Raw genomic sequence first — 20150 nt, 5'->3', positions numbered from 1 at the left:
TTGATGTATTTTTCTCTTTTTTTACCTACTAGGAGACAATTTTGAAAATATAAATGTCACCATGCCTTACAAATTTCAATCAGCTAGAACTTTTACAATTGGACATTTTTCTCCATCATTACTTTAATCATTACATTTTTAAGCCAATCCTGTTCCAAAAATTAGGTCCCTGGGAGCTCAGCTGCTAACCAAAGTGTTGTAGTTGGAAACCCACCGAGAGGTGCCTCAGAAAAGCCTGGTAATTTGCTTCTGTAAAGATTACAGCCAAGAAAATCTTGTGGAGCAGTTCTACTTTGTAACATGTGGAGTCGCCATGAGTTGAAGGCTAGCTTGACAGCAGCTAACAACAACAACAATTCCAAAACTTAGGTCCCTGCAGGGTGAGTATAGTTTGTGTTCACTTGCTATTGAAAACCCTACGTAGGACACCTAGAGCCACAGAATCAAAACTGACCTAACAGCAATGGGTTACTCCAAAAGTTATCTTCTTTTTTCACCTTACTGTGCAATTAGATGCTTTCTTCTTCTTGGCTGATTCTATCAGTGCCAGTTCTTCTCTACAGAGTTTTCTCACATACAATGCCTCACTTGCACCTATCAAAGATGTCAGAGTCATGTGTGAGGAGGAAGTGTGACTAGTGAAGATAGATCTTCCCTCCACCTGCTCCTGCCTCAGGGTTTCAATGTCCAGGGGCTCATTGGCTATACATCAGGACACAAGTGACAGGCCTGAGTGGGTGAGAAGAGGTGATGTCTGAAATAGCTTCTCAAACCCCGGTATATCTGATATCAGATACTTGACTGAGGCTGTTGGGGGTGAGGGGTGTTAAGTGCTGTAAAGTCAATTCTGACTCATAATGACCCTATAGGACAGAGTAGAACTGTCCTATAGCTTTTATGGAAGCAAAATGCTTTCTCCCCCATCACAGCTGATAAGTTTGAACCACCATCCTTTCAGTTAGTAGTCAAATGCATAACCATCATGCCACCAGAGGCCCTAGTATCTATAAATGTTCTTACCACCACTTCAACTGCCTGGATTCTTTGAGGTACGTCTATGGCCTGATAGAATACAAAGTTATTACAAACTTAACCCTATTGTTAAACTTTCAGATGTTTGCCGTTAAAATTTCCTTTCAGAATCTTCCTGAAACACTGATATACTGCCTGTTCTGGTTACCTAGTACCACTCTGACAAGAATATACTATGAATAGGATGGCTTAAACAAACAGGAGTTTACTCTCTTAAGTTTGGACACTTTGAGTCTGAGTTCAAAGTGCCAGGCTCTAGGGGCTGGGTGAAATCTCCTCAACCTTGGGCTTCAGCTCTGATTCCTGCTCCCAGCTCACTGAAGCTACAGGCTTTTCTTCACTCAGAGCTCCTGGCTGCTGAGGCTGACAAGCCCAAGGTTAACAAATAAAAAGACACAGTCCCAATGTTACCAAACAACATTGATTCAAGTTCACTGAAAGTCCCAAGATCAGCAGAGCATGGCAGGCCACTGAACAATGACACAGCTGCATGCAGAGTTCAAGCATGCCATAAGCTAGAGATCATTCCCAAAGCTGCTTCTTACATATGAGAAGCAGACCATATCCCTAAAGCAGCCACTCAGCTGCTTGTGGTAGATCTCACCATGGAGTTGATTGCCAGTCTCATCATGGGGAATAACTACCACCAGTTGCCCAGCTGCTCAACCAGACCCAACCAAGTTGACACACAACCTTAACTACCACACTACAAAAACCAAAAACTGAACCTACTGCCATTGAGTCAATTCTAACTCATAGCAACTCTATAGGACATAGTAAAAATGCCTCATAGGTTTTCCAAGGCTATAAACTTTATCAAAGCAGACTGCCTCATCTTTGAAAGCAGGCTGCCTCATCTTTCTTCTACAGAGTAGCTGGTGGGTTCAAACACCAACCTTTTGCTTAGCAGCCAAATGCTTTAACTACTGCGCCACCAGAGATCTTTACTTATATGCTAAGTAATCCCAAATTGGTATTGCCTTTGTTGTCTCCCAAATTTTTGTCCTATATAATCCAAATAGCAGATCAACTTTTCCACTTGGACTTCTTACCGTCACCTTAAAGCCAAATCTGAAAGAAAAAAAAAAAACCAAAAAACCAAACTTCAAGCTCTTTTCCTCTCCTGACTTTTCTATATTGTTCTTACTACATAACTCTTCTAGCTGCCCAGTTTAAACTGTGAATCATTTTTGACAGTCTTCATCACTGAGTCTTGCATCTAGTCATCCACCAAGTCCTGTTGATCCTCCCTTCACTTCTCTATAAACCATCCTTTCCCTTTCCACTGTCATTGCCCAGTGTCCAGATAATATCCTTTCTGAAGAAATTATCCCTTACATATCTGTAGAGCCACTATCCTTAGAACTGTGCCTGATGGGTGGTTTGAATCAAGTAATTATTGATGGAATGTAAGAGTAAATGAATGAATAACTCTCTGTACATAATTGTAGGAGTTCTCATGGCCCAGTGCTTAAGGCATTGGACCGCTAATCAAAAGGTTGTCAGTTAAAACTCACCAGCCACTCTAAGGAAAAGATGGGGCAATCTACTTCCATAAAGATTTACCACCCTGGAAACCCAATGGGGGTCACTGTGAGTCAGAATCAACTCAATGGGAGTGAGTTTTTGTTTTTTGTTTTTCCCGTACATAATTGACATACTCATTCAAAATATCGATCACTGGCTTTTATTACTGATTGTCTCCTGCCTCACAGTTAATTGTGTGTATTATTGTGCAAGGCATATTACTAGTTATTCTCATCTCTGTTTTCTAGTGTAATCCTTACAACTCTGAGGAAGATATTGTTACTGTTGTTACAGTTACCATACCCACTTAACAAACAAGGAATCTAAAATTCAAGGGCACTTAGTAGCTTTCCTGAGTTCATTTAGCTAATTAATGTCAGAAAGGCACTTAACCTCATATCTAAAAACTGGACTATTTTTGTCCCATCTAATTGCCTCCATATATTATCTGTACATTTTGTTTTTAGGTCTGGACACAGAATTACTTGAGACAAGAATGCAAAAGGGCCTTCCAATATTTCCACCTTGTTTTTTGTGTCTTGATTAAAAGATAGATGCCATTTGGATTATCTCCAAATCTCTGACCCATATTATCTGAGAAATGCCTTCCTCCTCAACCTGGCACTGTATCCAAGGTCACAGTGAATAAGACCATAGTTAACCAGCCCCAAGCTTAACCAATGAGATTCCAAAATGCTAGTCTATCTCTGGGAGCTCTGGTGGCATAGTGCCTAAGGTATTTGACTGCTAACCAGAAGGCTGGCGGATCAAACCCCCAGCCACTCCTTAGAAGAAAGGTCAGACAATCTACTTCCGTAATGATAATGCCTCGGAAACCCAAGGAGGGGTCGCTAAGAGTCAGATGTGACTCGCCAGCAGTGAGTTACTCCATCTCTGCTGCTTACTTGAACTGAAGATAATCAAACTGAAGATGAGTGAAGCCACATGCTTAGAGAAGCAGAGAAACCTGGCCCTCAAGAAAATAGAATAATGAAAAAAAAAATGTCGAGAGAGAAACATTAACAAGAAACCATGTGCCTCTATGAGACAAAGACTTTGAGTAGCTGTTAGGGTCTCATGATTTTCTATCACTAGTCCCCAATTCTTAAGAAACCCAGCTGCTATACTCCCCATCATTGGGTTATATGAACAACACCTGTGTCCTCTGGCAAAAAACAAACTTTTTTTCACTCGTTTTGTACATTCCTATTACTTTCAACCCAACTAAGACAAAAACAAGTCTGGCATATCAGTCAGGTTTCTTAGTTGCAAACCTACTGCAACTATTTAGATTAAAACAAAATTTGTTATGAATAATATTGTTGTGTTGTTATCTCTAAGAGATGAGAAAAACAGAATGATAGTCTGTGCAGACAGAAAGGATGCCAACAGTATGCCATGGACTACCACTAGCACAGAATCACAGCTTGAACAGCTATTGCTAGACACTGGACCTCCATCACCAACACTCATGAGAGCTAGATGCCTGTATTGGTGCCCTCACCAAAATACGGACTCCATGCAGCACCTGCTTCCTCATGTTGCTCACTTATGAGTCAGAGTCTCAAGTGGGTACACTTGATTGGTAGAGTCTATGTGGCATACTAAGGAGCTCTGGTGGCTAAATGGTTAAGGCATTTGGTTGCTAATCCAAAGGTCAGTGGTTCAAGGCCACCAGCTGCTCCATAAGAAAAAGACAAGGCAGTCTACTTCCATAAAGATTTATAGTCTTGGAAACCATAGGGGGCAGTTCTACTTGTCCCATAAGTTTGCTATGAGTGGAAATCATCTCAACGACAATAGGTTTTTATGTGATGTACTTATGTCTTAGCTAAGAGGGAAGCTGAGAAATTATGATTTCTAACTTCTTCCTTGATGAAGTGGAACTCTAAGTACGAATTCTCCAAATACAGAAAGGGAGGTCAGAAGTTTACTCATTAGTCAGAAAACAAAAATAAAGGGTCATGATCAACACTACTGAACTGAAAAGGTGAGTGCACCTCTTTAAATACTGACTGATAGGAATGGGAGCTCTGGTAGCATAGTGCCTAAGGCACTTGACTGCTAACCAGAAGGCTGACGGTTCAAACCCACCAGCCACCACTCGGAAGGAAGACAGAGCAATCTACTTCCGTAGTGATACTGCCTCAGAAACCCAAGAAGGGGTCACTATGAGTCGGGTCCGACTCGACGGCACATAACAACAACAACAACAACAGGCAAGGAATGAAAATGGCATCCCAAAGGACAACTCAAGTAGACAATCGGTCATGACGAAATATTGATTGTGGTGGTTAAGTCTGTGTGTCAACTTGGCTGGGCCTGGCTGAGTGGCTGGGCAGCTGGATGGCTATTCCCCATGGTGAGATTCGTAATTGACTCCATCGTGGAATCTATTGAAGCAACTGAGTAGCTGCTTTGGGTATGTGGTCTGCTTCCTGTATATAAGAAGTGGCTTTGGGAATGGTCTCCAGGCTATACCACGCTTGGAGCCTGCACCTAACTGTGTCATTGTTCAGCAGCCTGCCATGCTCTGCTGATCCTGAGACTTACAATGGACTTGAATTAATGGCCTGCTGTATGGTTTGGTAACATCGGGACTGTGCCATTTTATTTGTCAACCTTGCGCTTGTTAGCCTCAGCAGCCAGTAGCTGCCTGAGTGAAGAGATTCCTCTAGCTTCAGTGGGCTGGGAGCAAGAGGCAGAGCTGAAAGTCCAAAGTTAAGGGGCTTTCACCCAGCCCCTAGAGCCTGGCACTTTGAACTGGGACTTCTAGCCTCTTGAACTGTAAGATAGTAAACTCCCGTTTGTTAAGGCCATCCCATTTGTGGTATATTCCTGTCAGGGTGGCACTAGGTAACCAGAACATTGATTAAAGTAAAAATGTGGAAATATTTGTTTTGTATTTTATCTTCCCTCCGCCTGGAATATTGTCCCCCTTAGTCTCTGATGAAATCTCATCTCTTCAAAAAGGCTTCCCTACTCTTCTATATAAAATAAAAAATATGTCAGCTCTGACTCAGGGCAACCCCACATGTGTCAGAGTAGAGCTGTGATCATTAAGGATTTCAGTGGCTGATATTTCAGAAGTTGATCATCAGGCCTTTCCTCTGAAAAGGCACTGGGTAGACGCTAACATGGAAACTTTCAGTTAGCAGCCAAGCATAAAATAATCCCTTCCAAAATTCTCCCAGCTACTCTTTATCCATCTATCCTGCTTATTTTTCTTCATAGCACGTCTAACCATCACACATATTACATACATATTATTTGCTTATTTACTCTGACTAGAAAGTAAGTTCCATGAGAATAAGGATTTTATTGTTTTCATGGCTCCATCTCCATATGTAGAAAAGTGATCAACATATAATACTAAAAAAAAAAAAAAACTCACTGCCATAGAGTTGGATCCAATTCATAGCAATTCCTCTTTGGGTTTCCAAGGTGCTATCACTATGAAAGTAGATTGTCCAATCTTCCTTCCCAGAAGTGACTGGTGGGTTTGAACCGCCAGCCTTCTAGTTAGCAGTCAAATGCCTTAGGCACTATGCCACCAGAGCTCCCAACCCAATAAATCAATAGTATTTGTTGAATAAATGGGTGACTGACTTAAAAATAATTGCAAGTTTTTGTTATTCATCCCCAAGAAGCATAGGATATAATTTAGAGCTACAAGAGAATTTTAGAGTGCATTAACATGTTTTTTCATTAGAATTATCAAACTCAACAAATTAAAAGTTCACCTGGAACATTTTTAGATTATATTCTTTTTGTAATAAATGCATTTAACTATTTTGACAATCAAAAAATCTTCTACTTTTATGTAGATATATTTTCTATGCATGACTTGAAAATTTTGAGATATGAAATATAATCAGTAACTACCTCTCCAGTCCTCCAGTCTTCCTGGAGCATAGCTTGACATTGAGACGTTTCTTTCCTCTTATCGAGTACATGATGTTTATATTAACTCTTTAAGTCATTTTGATTAATACATTAGGGAACTATCTATTCCTTACTCTATAGCCAAATTATGCATATCATAAGTTTCTTTGCTTAGTGTACAATTTTTAAGAGCCCATAGGTGGGCTAAAGAGTTTCTGTGTATGAGAACTGCATGTAAAATTTGGTGAACATATGCATTTTGGAGAGAGACATTTACTATCACATACCAAAAGTAGTCTGTGACCCCAAAGCATTTTAAACTCGCTTAGTGTATAAATGACCACACACAACTATACTTAGAGCCAAGAGTCAGCAAGAAGGTTCCATTACATTTGTACCTAGAACTGCCTGGCTTTGGAGTTCTGAAAGGTCTTTTCAGGGGGTTAGAAAATTGAGAATTATTTGGTGATAGAAAACAGGAATACTTGGTGGGAATGAAGAAGTATGAGTCGTCATTCACAAGAGATTTTTGAAGAAGAAAAACATGTTACCATTTCCTGCCATTGCTATAAATTTTTAAAGTTATTTCATTTGGCTAATGGGGCTAGAAAAGATTTGAAAACTTTGTTCATAAACGTAAAGTAAATTTCTAAAGTACTTTACATAAAAAATGCCACCTTCAAGTTATTGTTTACAGATTATTACTCAGATTCTTGTGATTTTACTCATAACTACTAAGACTGTGGTACAAATTTCACTATAGTTCTTTCAGGTGAAAATTACTCAATAAAATATTATTCCAATAATTTTAACTTTTCTCCTATAAAACACCATAGCTGGCAGTCTAATTTTCCACATAATAGTGATGTGGTGGTAAAGCACTCAGCTGCTAACCAAAAAAGGCCAGTGATTCAAATCTACTAGCACTTCATGGGAGAAAGATGTGGCAGTTGTTTTACCGCCACTTAATTATTTTGACTTTTTTTTTTTTTTTTTAATAATCAGCCTTGTTGTTGTTACTCTGATGACAATGTATTCACTATGTTTTAGCTACTGGTATCTTGAGGCTAAAGCCCCATCAAATTGTTTCTTATATATTTGTCCATTTCTTGGGTTGATTTTATTTAGCAATATGGAGCTCTGGGAGCGTAGTGCCTAAGGCACTTGACTGCTAACCAGAAGGCTGGCGGTTCAAACCCACCAGCCACTCCTCGGAAGGAAGATGGGGCAATCTACTTCCGTAGTGATACTGCCTCAGAAACCCAAGGAAGGGTTGCTATGAGCCGGGTCCGACTCCATGGCACATAACAGCAACAACAACAATGAATATAACTTTAAAACATTAAAGCTTTGTCTTCTTAAACTCAACCAAAACTAAAATATTTCTGTCCTCTTTCTCCTAACATGCTATTTTAAAACATCTTCTCTCTAAATGTTTTGATACAGAAAACATTCTTATTTGGTCCAGGTCATGTTCGCTTTTCTCCTTTCTTCAGAAGGGAATTGATTTGATGATTAACAGCCAGCATGTGTTTTCAGAAAGCATTGACCTGGCCCAATAGATCAGGTTACAGTGACTGATGAGCTCATCCTTGAAGGCAGTGCTATTTTCACATTGATATATCTCGCTCATATTAGAAGTATACCAAATAAATAATAGTGTTGTTGACTAGAATAGCAGACAAAATGGAGGGAGATTGCAAAGAATCTGAAATGTGATGGCAAACTACTTTAAAAATCAAAATGCTATAACAGTAGTGGAGTTGAAAGTCTCAGCAAAGGCCAACTCTATAATATTATGCACAAGAATTAAAAAAAAAAAAATCAAAGTCATAAGAAGTTGTTGTTGTTATTGTTAGGTATCATCGAGTCAGTACCAATGCAGAGAGACCCAATGTATAACAGAATGAAACACTGTCCAGTCCTGCATTATTCTAGCAAGGATTGCCACTCTTGAGCTCACTGTTGTAGCCACTGTGTCAGTCCTTCTCATTGAGGGGCTTCCTTCTTTTCTCTGAAACTCTACTTTATCATCCACCTCTCAAACAATTGGCCAATAAAAACCTTATGAACACTAAGAGTACCATTATCTGCTAAAAAGACTAGCAAATTTGTCCTGGAAGAAGTGCAGCTGGAATGCTCCTTGGAAGCAAGAATGGCCAGACTTCATCTCATGTACTTTGATCATGTTGTCAGAAGGAACCATTCCCTGGAGAAGGATATTGTGGTAGTTAAGTTTGTGTGCCAACTTGGCTGGGCCTGGTTGAGTGGCTGGGCAACTGGATGTCATATTCCCCATGATGAAACTGGTAATTAACTCCATGGTGGAATCTTCTGTGAGCAGCTGAGAAGCTACCTTAGGGTATGGTTGTTGAGTCCGGAAAGGAATGTCGGCGCGAGGAAGTCACCACAGACATGATAATGCAAAAGCAAAAGGAAAGTTTATTAGCTAGCTCGAGCTAGGGTCCCTGCTCTTGCCAACGCAGTGGCCAAGGCAAAAGACCTCGTGCTCCATTGCTATCACATTTTTATAGGAAAATATAGGGTGGAGTAGCACCAGGGCAAAGGGGTACAGATGATTGGTCGTTGCTAAGGGGTTTTAGGGCAGGGATCTGAGATGTTGGGGGACGTGTTGGAATCCCCCGGCTCCAAAATCCACTTAGGGAACTATTATCTAGGGAGGACACAGAGTCCTGATACGTGGGAGACCTCAGGAGCCAGGCAAATCTCTGAAACGCGCTGAATCCGGAGGAAATCTCTGATACCTGCTGAGTCCGGAGGGTAGGTAAAAGCCCTGAAGCATAGGAGTGTTTAGAATCCCCAACATTAAAAGACTTGTTAGAATTCCTGACACTAAAAGGCTTCTGGTTAAAGATTTCCCTGGAGGCTATTAGGACTCAGGCTTCACATGGTCTGCTTCCTGTATTTAAGGAGAAGCCTTGGAAAATGGTCTCTAGCTTGTGGTACACTTGAATCCTGCATGCTAAGTCACTGTTCAGCAGCTTGCCATGTTGCTTTGCTGATCTTGGGACTTTCGATTGTCTTGAATTAATGGTCTGCCATGTGGTTTGGTAACATCTTGTGGCTTTTACTTGTTGACCTTGAGTTTGTCAGCCTCAGCAGCTAGCAGCTGCCTAAATGAAGAGATGTCTCTATCTTCAGTGGACTGGAAGCAAGAGGCAGAACTGAAACTCAAGGTCAAGAGGCTTTCACCCAGCCCCTGGAGCTTGGCACCTGGAACTCGGACTTCTAAACTCTAAAACTGTAAGAGAATAAACTCTTGTTTGTTAAAGCCTTCCCATTTGTGGTATATTCCTGTCAGAGTGGCACTAGGTAACCAGAACAGATATCATGCTTGGTAGAGCGGAGGGTTGACAAAGAAGGGGAAAGCCCTCAACGAGATGTATAGACACAGTGGCTGCAACAATGGTCTCAAGTATAGCAAGGATCATGAGGCTGGCACAAGACTGGGCAGTGTTTCGTTCTGCTGTACATAGGGTTGCTATGAGTTAGGGATGATTAGACGGCACCTAACAATAACAACTACTACTTTATCAAGCATGATGTCCTTCTCCAGCAATTGGACCCTTTTGATCACATGTCCAAAGTAAGTGAGGTGATATCTTGTCATCCTTGCTTCTAAGGAGCATTCTGGCTATACTTCCTCCAAGATCAATTTGTTCATTTTTCTGACACTCGCTAATATATTCAATATTCTTCACCAACTCCACAATTTGAATGCATAGCTTGGGTCAGGCCCATCTTAGTAATCAAAGTGACATCTTTCCTTTTTAAGACTGTTAAGAGATCTTTTGCAGCAGATTTGCCCAGTGCAATACATCATTTGATTTCTTAACTGCAGCTTACATGGGTGTTGATTGTAGATGCAAGTAAAATGAAATTCTTAACAACTTCAATCTTTTCTCCATTTATCATGATGTTAATTTTTAGCCCAATTGTAAGGATTTTTGTTTTCTTTACATTGAGTACAATCCATACTGAAAACTGTAGTCTTTGATCTTCATCAGTAAGTGCTTCAAGTCTTCCTCATTTTCAGCAAGCAAGGCTGTGTCATCAGCATGTCACAGGTTGTGAATGAGTCTTCCTGTAATCCTGATGGTGCATTGTTCTTCATATAGTGAAGCTTCTCAGATTATTTGCTCAGCATATAGATTGAATCAGCGTGGCGAAAAGATACAATTCTGCCACATACCTTTTCCAGTTTTAAGCCATGCAGGATACTTGCCTGGTTTTCCCTTTGTTCTGTTTAAATGACTGTCTCTTGATTCATGTACAGATTCTTCACATACACAGTTAAGTGTTCTGGAATTCCCATTCTTCGCAACATTATTCATAATGATATTTTCTTTTTAAATAGAAAGAGAGAAGGCAGATGGTGAGTAAACACATAAAAATAAACATGGATTTATGTCACAATTATACGTCAGTGAGCTAATGGTATGCCAAATAAGCATGATTTTCATTGTAATCAATTTAAAATGTAATACAATTTTATTTGTATACCCTTTATCATAAGGAGCTCTGGTGGCATAGTGCCTAAGGCATTTGACTGCTAACCAGAAGGTTGGTGGTTCAAACACACCAGCCACTCCTCAGAAGGAAGACTGGACAATCTACTTCTGGAGAGATACCACCTGAGAAACCCAAAGAGGGGTCTCTATGAGTCAAAATTGACTCAACGGCAGTGAGTTTGGTTTTTGTTTTTGTTTTTTTGTTTTTTTTTGGTTTTTTTCATATAGTGATTATGATTGGCAGGAAGGATCCTTACCCTCTCTGATAAAAAACATCTTATAATCTTATTAAATCAGAAAAGGTGTCAATCTGATCTTTAGAATTTACACTCCCAACTAACAATCAAATCTCAGAACTTGTTTTGGGTTAAATCTTCTTGGCTTCCCCACTGGTGAAGCCAGCTGTGGGTCAGAGCAGGAATGAGGTCAGCTTCAGTTCGTTCTCTGTTCACAAGTCCCCTAGCCTACTAACAGAGCTGTTATGCTTCCTGGGTTGAGCCCAGGAAAAGAGAGAATGAGAGAAACAGATCATACTCTAGTGTGAGAAGTACTCATAGCTATCTGATGTTGGGAGGGGCCTGGGTAGCAGCTATTTAAACAAGAGTCATTCTCTAGTCGATAATGTCAAGGCTTCCTTGAAGATTGCTACTTCTGGAGACTTTTCACCTGCAATTCTTTTCTCTCACTACCTCTGCAGGCCATGGGATTCTGGTGGTCAGCTTCCCATTCCTTCCTAATGAGACCCCATTGCCTTGTTAATGGCCTTTAATGGGCACATGACCCATATCTGGTTCACATACATGCTTTTCTTGTCTCACCTTTTGTGGATGCTCACTAGCTTCCCAAATACAGGCCTCTGTGCGCTCTTTATGAAACATTGGTTGTTCGGTGGTAGAATTCTTGCCTTCCACGAAGGAAATCCCAGTTTGATTCCAGGCCAAAGCACCTCATGCACAACAACCACTCATCTGTCAGTGGAGGCTTGTTTGCTTCTATGATGTGAATAGATTTAATCAGAACTTCCAGAGTAAGACAGACTAGAAATAAAGGCTTGGTGATCTACTTCTGAACATCAGCCAATGAAAACCCTATGGATCACAAAGGTCCAATCTACAACCAATCATGGGATAGCACAGCATGAGGCAGCATTTCGTTCTATTGTGCATGAGGTTGGCATGAAATGGGAGCCAATGGGATAAAAGCTAATGACAACAACATGCTCTCTCTCCCTGCCAAGTTCACTTAAACTTTTTAAAAAATGAAATCAGTCACTTGGACCTCCAACTACAGGAAGATATGTGGAGATGAAAAAGGTAGCCTTATTTCCTGCTTATATCTTTCTTGAATTCCCATTATGACAGTACCTTTTTCTAAGGTACTCTTTCTTCCCATTTTTGACAAATTTCCCCTTTTCATATGCTTGATCTTGTTAAGGGGCTTGGTAGTTTTGAAACTGGTTAGTAAAGCTTTCTTTTGTAAACTTGCATATGGTGCTTTGTCTCAAACTTGTTTTGATATCTAATATCTATTATATTGGTCCATGAAAACTGAATCATAAAGAATCATATTTTAACATCCTTCCACAAGCAATTATTTGCAGCATTCACTCCCCAGCTGAAAGATACCTGTTCTTTCTTCCAATCCATACACTTTATACAACCCCAATAATGGTTTCAGCTGATTCTCAGCAAAAAGGTCTGTGACCTGGTGTGAGTAAGAGAAATCAGAATAGAGCTCTTATATTCTTGTTTGTGGTCCTCTCCTTGGGTATACTTTAAACTTCTAAGTCCTAAAGTTCAAAACACCATACTAGGTCCTGATAATGACAAAATAAGTAAATATGATGTATACACTACTTCAAGGGTCCTCTATACTAAGGTGAAAACAAATAAGTACACAAACAATTAACCAGTTGCTGCCTAGTCAACTTCAACTTGTGATAGAACTGCTCTCCATAGGGTTTTCAATGACTGTGGCTCTGGTGGAGTAATGGGTAAGGCATTTGGCTGCTAACCAGAAAGTCAATGGTTCAAACCAACCAGCTGCTCCGCAGGAGGAAGATGAGACAATCTACTTCTGTAAATATTTACAGTCTTGGAAACCCAATGAAGGGTCACTATGAGTTGGAATCAACTCGATGGCAGTGGATGGGTGGCGAGTGGTGGCCTTTGGAAGTAAGCTTCCATGCCTTTCTTCCAAGGAGCCTCTGAATGTACTTGGGCCTTTAACTTTCAGTTAGCAGCAGAGCAAGATCATTAACCATTTGCACCATCCAGGGATTCCCCACAAATAATACAAGGTAGTAAATCAGAGAACAGACGGAATAAAGCAAGGGAGAAAAGACAAGAGGAAGGAAACTAAGAAAGGAGAGGGGGAGGCAGGGATGAAAGAGTGGAGATGTTGAGTATAAGTTTAAAACTACCAAGTTTTGGCTCTTAAGAGCCTTGGTACAGTGAAAACTGTGTGAGCCAGAACTCAACAAGACTACCTTGTTTTTCTGGGTCTTGCAAGTTTTCCACCTTTGACAGTGTGCAATCTTACCATTTTTCCTCCTCTAATAGGTTTCTGCCTTACACAAGTTCCAGCTTTCACAGGTATTACTGTACATAAGACCCTTTATGAATAACAGACACCTGGTTTTCTCCACATTAAGCAGAGGAAGCAGGATTTACAATGGGGCTCACAATGTTCTCTAGAAAAGCAAAGAATTTTTTCTCTTTCCACAAAAAATATGTATCATGTATGTTGGAATACTTGGTTGCAGAAAGAAAAGGCAAACTTTGTCACTGCAATTTTTCCAACAAATACTCCAGCAGACTTCTTCTTTTCCCCTATCAATTGCAGGAGTAAATAAATTAACAAATCAACCTTTCCATCTAAACTGGGCTTGGATTTCTTTGGAGAGAGAGTACTACATTGTAGATGAAGACACCACATTCTTGGAAGTGACCATCACACGCAGAGGATACGTTGCAGAAACATCCTTTATCAGTAAGGAACTTTGGATTGGTTGATGACAGAAGGTAATGGAAAAATGAAATCTAGGCTTAAAAATAATTTTGAGAGAAGAGATTGGAAGAGAATAACTGGTTTAGGGGAACTCCTATAAAGGTATATGTGTGAAACTGTGCTTTGATTTTTGCTCCATGTAAGTTATGCACATCACATTTTTATCCTCCTTTTTCTGGTTTCCTCTTTCTGGCAAGTTACATTCTTTCTTTCTTTTAAATTAACAATTTAAGGGAGCCCAGGAAAATTAAGACATTCTGTAACCAAAATCCACAAGTCACTCTGTTTCTTTCTGAATGTTTTTTAAGTATATAATACCTTATGTTTAATTCTAGCTATTTCTTTTGAAAAATTCTTTATGAGTACATGATGCATTATTGTGTTTAGGTCTAGCTATTTATTTTGATTATTTATAATTGTTTTAACCCTGCTATTAGGTTATAAATTCCTTGAGGACATGTATAATGTCAAATTTTTCAATGTTCTACAAGGACCTAGAACAGAATTATCCCTCCTTAGAGTAAACAGATAAGTAATGCTGACATAATATATCCCATTATCATCATTAATAATTAAAAATAATTACCGTAACAATGCATTATATTTCTGTAACATATTTAGCTGCCAGAACTTTCAGAGATAATTTTGCACTGATTTCCACAACCTACTAAGAAGACAGAGAAGGGTGTGTTTCTTTCTCTTTATAAATGAGCATTCTGAGTTTTCCAGATATCAGGATCCCACTCAGAGTCCTGAAAACATACCAACACTGATGGAGATTAGCCAGGAAGGCAATGGGCTGGGGAGAAAAGAAGCAAGTGAAAAAAGAGGAGGGGTGGGGCTTGTTGCCTGGTCTCCTCTCTAGACAACAGGCTTTTTCAGCCTCTCCAGCACCAGGTAGGACCCATCTCCTAGGAGAAAAAGTCAGCCAAAGAGCACCCTGATGTCTGGGTGCTCTTCAGCCTCAGTCTTCACTCCAGGTTACTTTGTCAACACACCATGAAACTTTCTGCCAGAAACTTCAGCAGAAATATGCTTCTTTTCTTCTGTGGGGTTCTGCTTCCACAATTCTTTATCTTGAGGCCTTCTTGTGGGCATATTTGAGTTATTATGTTAAGTCTTATTTTCATACCCTTGTTGAGGAAAATACCATGTACTTGCCCAGAACAATCTGAAGAGTTGTTGACTGACTAAGCCACTCCACAGAAGGAAGTCTGGGCAATCTACTTCCGTAAAGATTTACTGCCTCAGAAACCCAAAGGAGATCACTATGAGTTGGAATTGACTCGATGGCAGTGAGTTTGGTTTGTTGGTGAAATCTCTTAGGGCAACCTTCCTCAGCACCCTATCTGAACCAGTATCTCTGCTACATTATCACAAGCCCTGCTTTAATTTTTCATAGCACTTTCCATCCCCTGACATACATCACATGTCTACCTGTCCACTATTTTCCCCATAGATTTCCAGCTCCTTAAGGGCAAGAACAATATCTTGAGTTATGCCCATCTCTGAGAGTAGTATGAGGCAATATTGGCTGTTGAGAGAACAGTTAGCCCTTCTGATCTATAAAACACCACTTTAAACTCTGTCTAAACCATGGAAGCTCTGGTAGCATAGTGGCTAAGGCACTTGACTGTTAACCAGAAGGCTGGCGGTTCAAACCCACCAGCCACTCCTCAGAAGGAAGATGGGGCAATCTACTTCCATAGTGATACTGCCTGGGAAACCCAAGGAGGGGTCGCTATGAGTCAGGTCTGACTCGACGGCATATAACAACAACAACAACAAACCACGGAAATCGATCTCCAAAACATCTTATTTATGTTCAAGAAAGCCTTCCTATACCCAAAGCACATAACCTAGAAGAAACACACACAAAAAAAAGAAAAAAAAAAAAATGTGGTTTGAATTCCTGCCCTGCTACTTACTTATTTTTGTGACATTGAGAAGAACCTCCATTTTCTGATCTGTAAAGTACCCATCTCAAGATTTTCTTATGGATTAGATATAATATTTGTTGTAAATCACTATAGCATATACCCTGGCACACAGTAGATGCTAAGTAAATGCTAACTACCATTATTATTCCATAGAACTCAGCAAATGGAATTGAAGTCGCTTGTTTCTCTGCTTATCTTTTTAGTGACAGCTGTGTCTAATTCAGCATTACATTCTCAGCACATAGCACAGAGCTGGTGCTCAACAAATATTAAATAGTCACATGCCCACTCAATTCACATGGCAGTGTTGCCTAGCTCTATGTAAACTCTGGCTGAAGATGCCACACACTCTTCTTTATCTTTTCCACTTCCAGCATGTGACCAAATAAATAAATAAATAAATATTCACTGCTGTTGAGTGGAATCCAACTCATGGTGATCCTATAGGTTGGAATAGAACCACCTCATAAGGTTTCCGAGGCTGCAATCTTTGCGGAAGCTAACTATCACACCTTTCTCCTGCTGACAAGCTGGCGGGTTCGAACCACCCAACTTTTGGTTAGGAGCTGAGCATTTTAACCACTGCACCACCAGAGCTCTTTAACATGTGGCCAGATGAGGCTTTTCCTAAATATCAGATATTCACTCTGTTAGCAAACAGATTTTCTTTGACTATTTTGAAAAGTCAACACTAGCTAACCTATCTTGGAAATTATTATAGCTTTGGGCATTATTTACAAGACATCAGAAGCTCTGAAAATGAAGCCAAGAAATTGGCACAAGGGACTCTTAATCTTGATTTATGTCTAAAACTGATAATGAGACAAACTGGTGAAGCATGGGTATTCTTGCTTCATTGGATCTTCATTGAAAAATTGAAATCAAATCCAGATAATACCAGAATGCTGCTTGAACTTTTTGATACGAGGGAGAATCTATTCAGACTAGATAAAGTAACATATTTCACCCTTACATCTTACATTGGGTATTTTCAACACTATTTTTCTGTTGTTGTTGTTCAGTCTCTTCAGTAAGTCACTAAGTCCTGTTTCCTAGCAGATTGCAAATCTATCCCCACCTCTTCATTTCCACTGACACTGTCCTACTTGTCTGGAAAAATTGCTAGCAATTTCTTTGTAATCAAAAATCACTAAAATGGAAGGAAAAAAGCCATCATGAAAGAGGATCTGCACGAGAAAACAAACTAGAGTCATTCTTCCGAAGACTGCACAAATTGGAATTATCTGATACAAAACATTCACTCAACAAAGTTTTTGAATACCTGCCATGCCCCAGACACTGTCCTATATACCATCGAGTCATCAGGGAACAAAACAAAAATCTCTGCCATTATAGACTTTACATTCCACTTTCATCTTCTTTAGACTGTGATTTTTCTAGGGCCTTGGGACAGTTTCTCGCTTATCATTTAATCTCCAGCACCTGGAAGAGTTTGGTAATATCAGGGGCCTTCAATAAACATTTGTTAGAATAACAAATAGGCTAATGACGATTCTCTATATTCTCCCTTTTCTGTCACTTTTCCTTCTGTATTTGGTAACATAATCAACAGGTTAATGAATGTTCTCTCTTCTCTATCTTGACCTATCATTCTCCCTTCCCTGCTTTCTTCTCACTTCTTATTTACACTCTTTTAGCCAATAAGGGTAGTTTAGAAATGTCTTTTGGGAGCCCTAAAAGAAGCAATTTCTATGTTATGTACTTTTCATCAACAGAAACTACTTCAAAAGAATATTCCTTCAGTTGTTTAGCTTTATATTTATAGTTTCTTGATTTTCATTCAGGCGTTGGGACCAAAGATGAAACTGCAAAAAAAAATAAAGATTTTAAAAGAAATGCCCAGGAACTGGTCCAGTTCAATCCTGGACAGACTGCAGCCACATGGAGGGTGAGAATTATACCCGACAATGAATACGAGGCTTCAGAGACCTTCCAGATTGTTCTGTCAGACCCTGTCATGGCTGCATTTGGAGTTTCCGGAAATGGCAACAGTGGAAATTGTTGACCCTGGAGATGGTATGTGATTTGTATTGATATAATCTATTAGCCAGTACACATCACTTGGTACATTTCAGCCATTCATACTTCCCTTGACCTCTGTAAACTACTGGATAGGCTCATATCCATGTATGATTTAAAGGTAAATAAATTATTTTAAGGCACCAATTTTTTTATTTGTTCTTAAGTTTTAAAAAGAATACAGGAGATTGAAATAGAGAGGATCTTTACCAACATTCCTTTAACATTCATTCAAATCCTTCTTTGTAAACTCCTGCACTCCTTAGATACAGAGCAGCTTCAAACTCAGATGCTAGTCTTCTTCCAAGCTCATTTCAGGCCCACCATCTTCCCACAGTCTTCTGGTATCCCCTGCAGCCACCCTTGCAGATCAGGTGGTGACCTGGTTGTGACTGCTGGTAACCAGCCAACTCATTAATTCTAGCTTGTGTACCACAAAGTTCTGTTATAGTTGTGCATCATATTGTTGAATTTCTTTCTCTGTTTTACTCATTCAGCAAATATTTTACCAGAAATTAAAAAGGAAAACAACTCTAACCAGTAATCATGCCTTTTGCAACCTCTTTTTGTGAAAGTAAAGAATATTTCCTAACCAGGGGCTTAACTATTTACTTTTGAATTTTAATTAGACACACCAGTTATCATAATAACTGAAATAATTCATGGTGCACCAGGAGGTGCCTGATTTTCACCAAGGAGCAGGTCTTAGTTCAATTCCACAAGAATCAATGGAAAATCCTTTGTATTAGTATGTTCCAAACTGCATAACAGAGAACATTAGTATAATAGAATTTCTACAGGGGGTGAAAAGCATTGCATGGTCAAATAAGTTTAGAAACCATTTAAAACTATATTCCACTTTTGAAGCATCATAATTCACATTAGCTTATTAAGGATTCTGAGAAACTCTGCTATAGAGATGCTTGTTTATTTAGCCCAATTTCCTCATATTAGACCATGGTTTTATTTATTTATTTATTTATTTGTCGGCCCCAAGGAATACCCTTTAAAGTCTCTCAGAGTTTTAGTTTCCTTGAAACACAATACGACAAACAGCTTTCTATGCTCTATACTTTGTCAGTACAAAAGAAGTAGAAAATTCTGCTCCCACCCCCACACAATGTATCAGAACAGTTTTATTAACGATAAAGCTTAGAGACATGGAGGAATTATGATGTGATAAGAGTTATAAGGTAAGGTAGTAGTAAGAACAACATGGTCCTAAGCAAATAAACTTCATGGAAGAGGCAGGACTTGAGCTGAGACTGAAAGAGTAAATGGGACTTTGATTAGCAGGGTGAATAGGACCAGGCTTTCCAGATACAGAAAATATATAACTCAGTTCTGTTGTGTTAGTTTTTGCATATGGCATTGATAACTTTAGTTTACTTTTAGATTCTTCCACGATGTCAAAGTTTTGGTTTGAAAGATGTCAAGATAGTAGACCATATGTCAAGATAGCAAGGAGCAAAATGGAGGAAAGAACATTATCTCTGGCCTACTTTTCCTTAACTAGAAACCACTGTTTTCCTAAAGATTGATATCAGTGACTATTTAAAGTAATTTAGTCAGGAAAGTAAAGAGGAACAAAAAAATAATATATAATACCTAGATAAATTAACATTGAATTCTTCGCACTTTATAGTATTTTCAATATCCAAAAGGACAAAGTATAGCCGACTACAATATTTTCCCTTCCTTCCTGCACTGCCAAGAGAAAGAATCTATTGTATATAGAATACAGGGGAAAGAATAGAGGTACTTGAACATGAGCCTGATAATTACTTCACTTCTTCATTTGACCTTATGAGAAGGAACAACCCACTTTAGAAATTCACTTTTTAAACAAACACATACATTCTAATTGTACAACTCTTGTATACTGAAAAACACTTGTAAACCCTAAATAAAAATAGTATATATAGCTCTGATAACATAGTGTCTAAGGCATTTGACTGCTAACCAGAATGCTAGTGGTTCAAAGCCACCAGCCATGCCTTGGAAGGAAGGTTGGGCAATCTACTTCTGTAGTGATACTGCCTTGGAAACCAAAGGAGGGGTCGCTGTGAGTCAGGTCTGACTCCACGGCACGAGCTCTGGTAGCATAGTGGCTAAAGCACTTGACTGCTAACCAGAAGGCTGGCGGTTCAAACCCACCAGCCACTCCTCGGAAGGAAGGTTGGGC

At 39.5% G+C, this 20150-nt stretch overlaps 1 protein-coding gene across 1 annotated transcript in view; it reads left to right on the top strand.

Annotated features, from left to right (window-relative positions):
• Nucleotides 1-20150, top strand: part of FREM3 (FRAS1 related extracellular matrix 3) — a 177428-nt gene that overhangs the window by 86332 nt on the left and 70946 nt on the right. Inside the window, 3 exon segments of the mRNA XM_007944119.1 lie at nt 13821-13967; nt 17731-17912; nt 17914-17962. Of these exon segments, the coding sequence (XP_007942310.1) occupies nt 13821-13967; nt 17731-17912; nt 17914-17962 (378 nt within the window).

Source organism: Orycteropus afer, unplaced genomic scaffold, assembly GCF_000298275.1.
Source record: "Orycteropus afer afer isolate SDZICR_OR568_19922 unplaced genomic scaffold, OryAfe1.0 scaffold00120, whole genome shotgun sequence".
Classification (NCBI taxonomy): domain Eukaryota; kingdom Metazoa; phylum Chordata; class Mammalia; order Tubulidentata; family Orycteropodidae; genus Orycteropus; species Orycteropus afer.
Note: the sequence above shows the minus strand (reverse complement) of the source record. Positions and strands in the feature narration are given on the sequence as shown.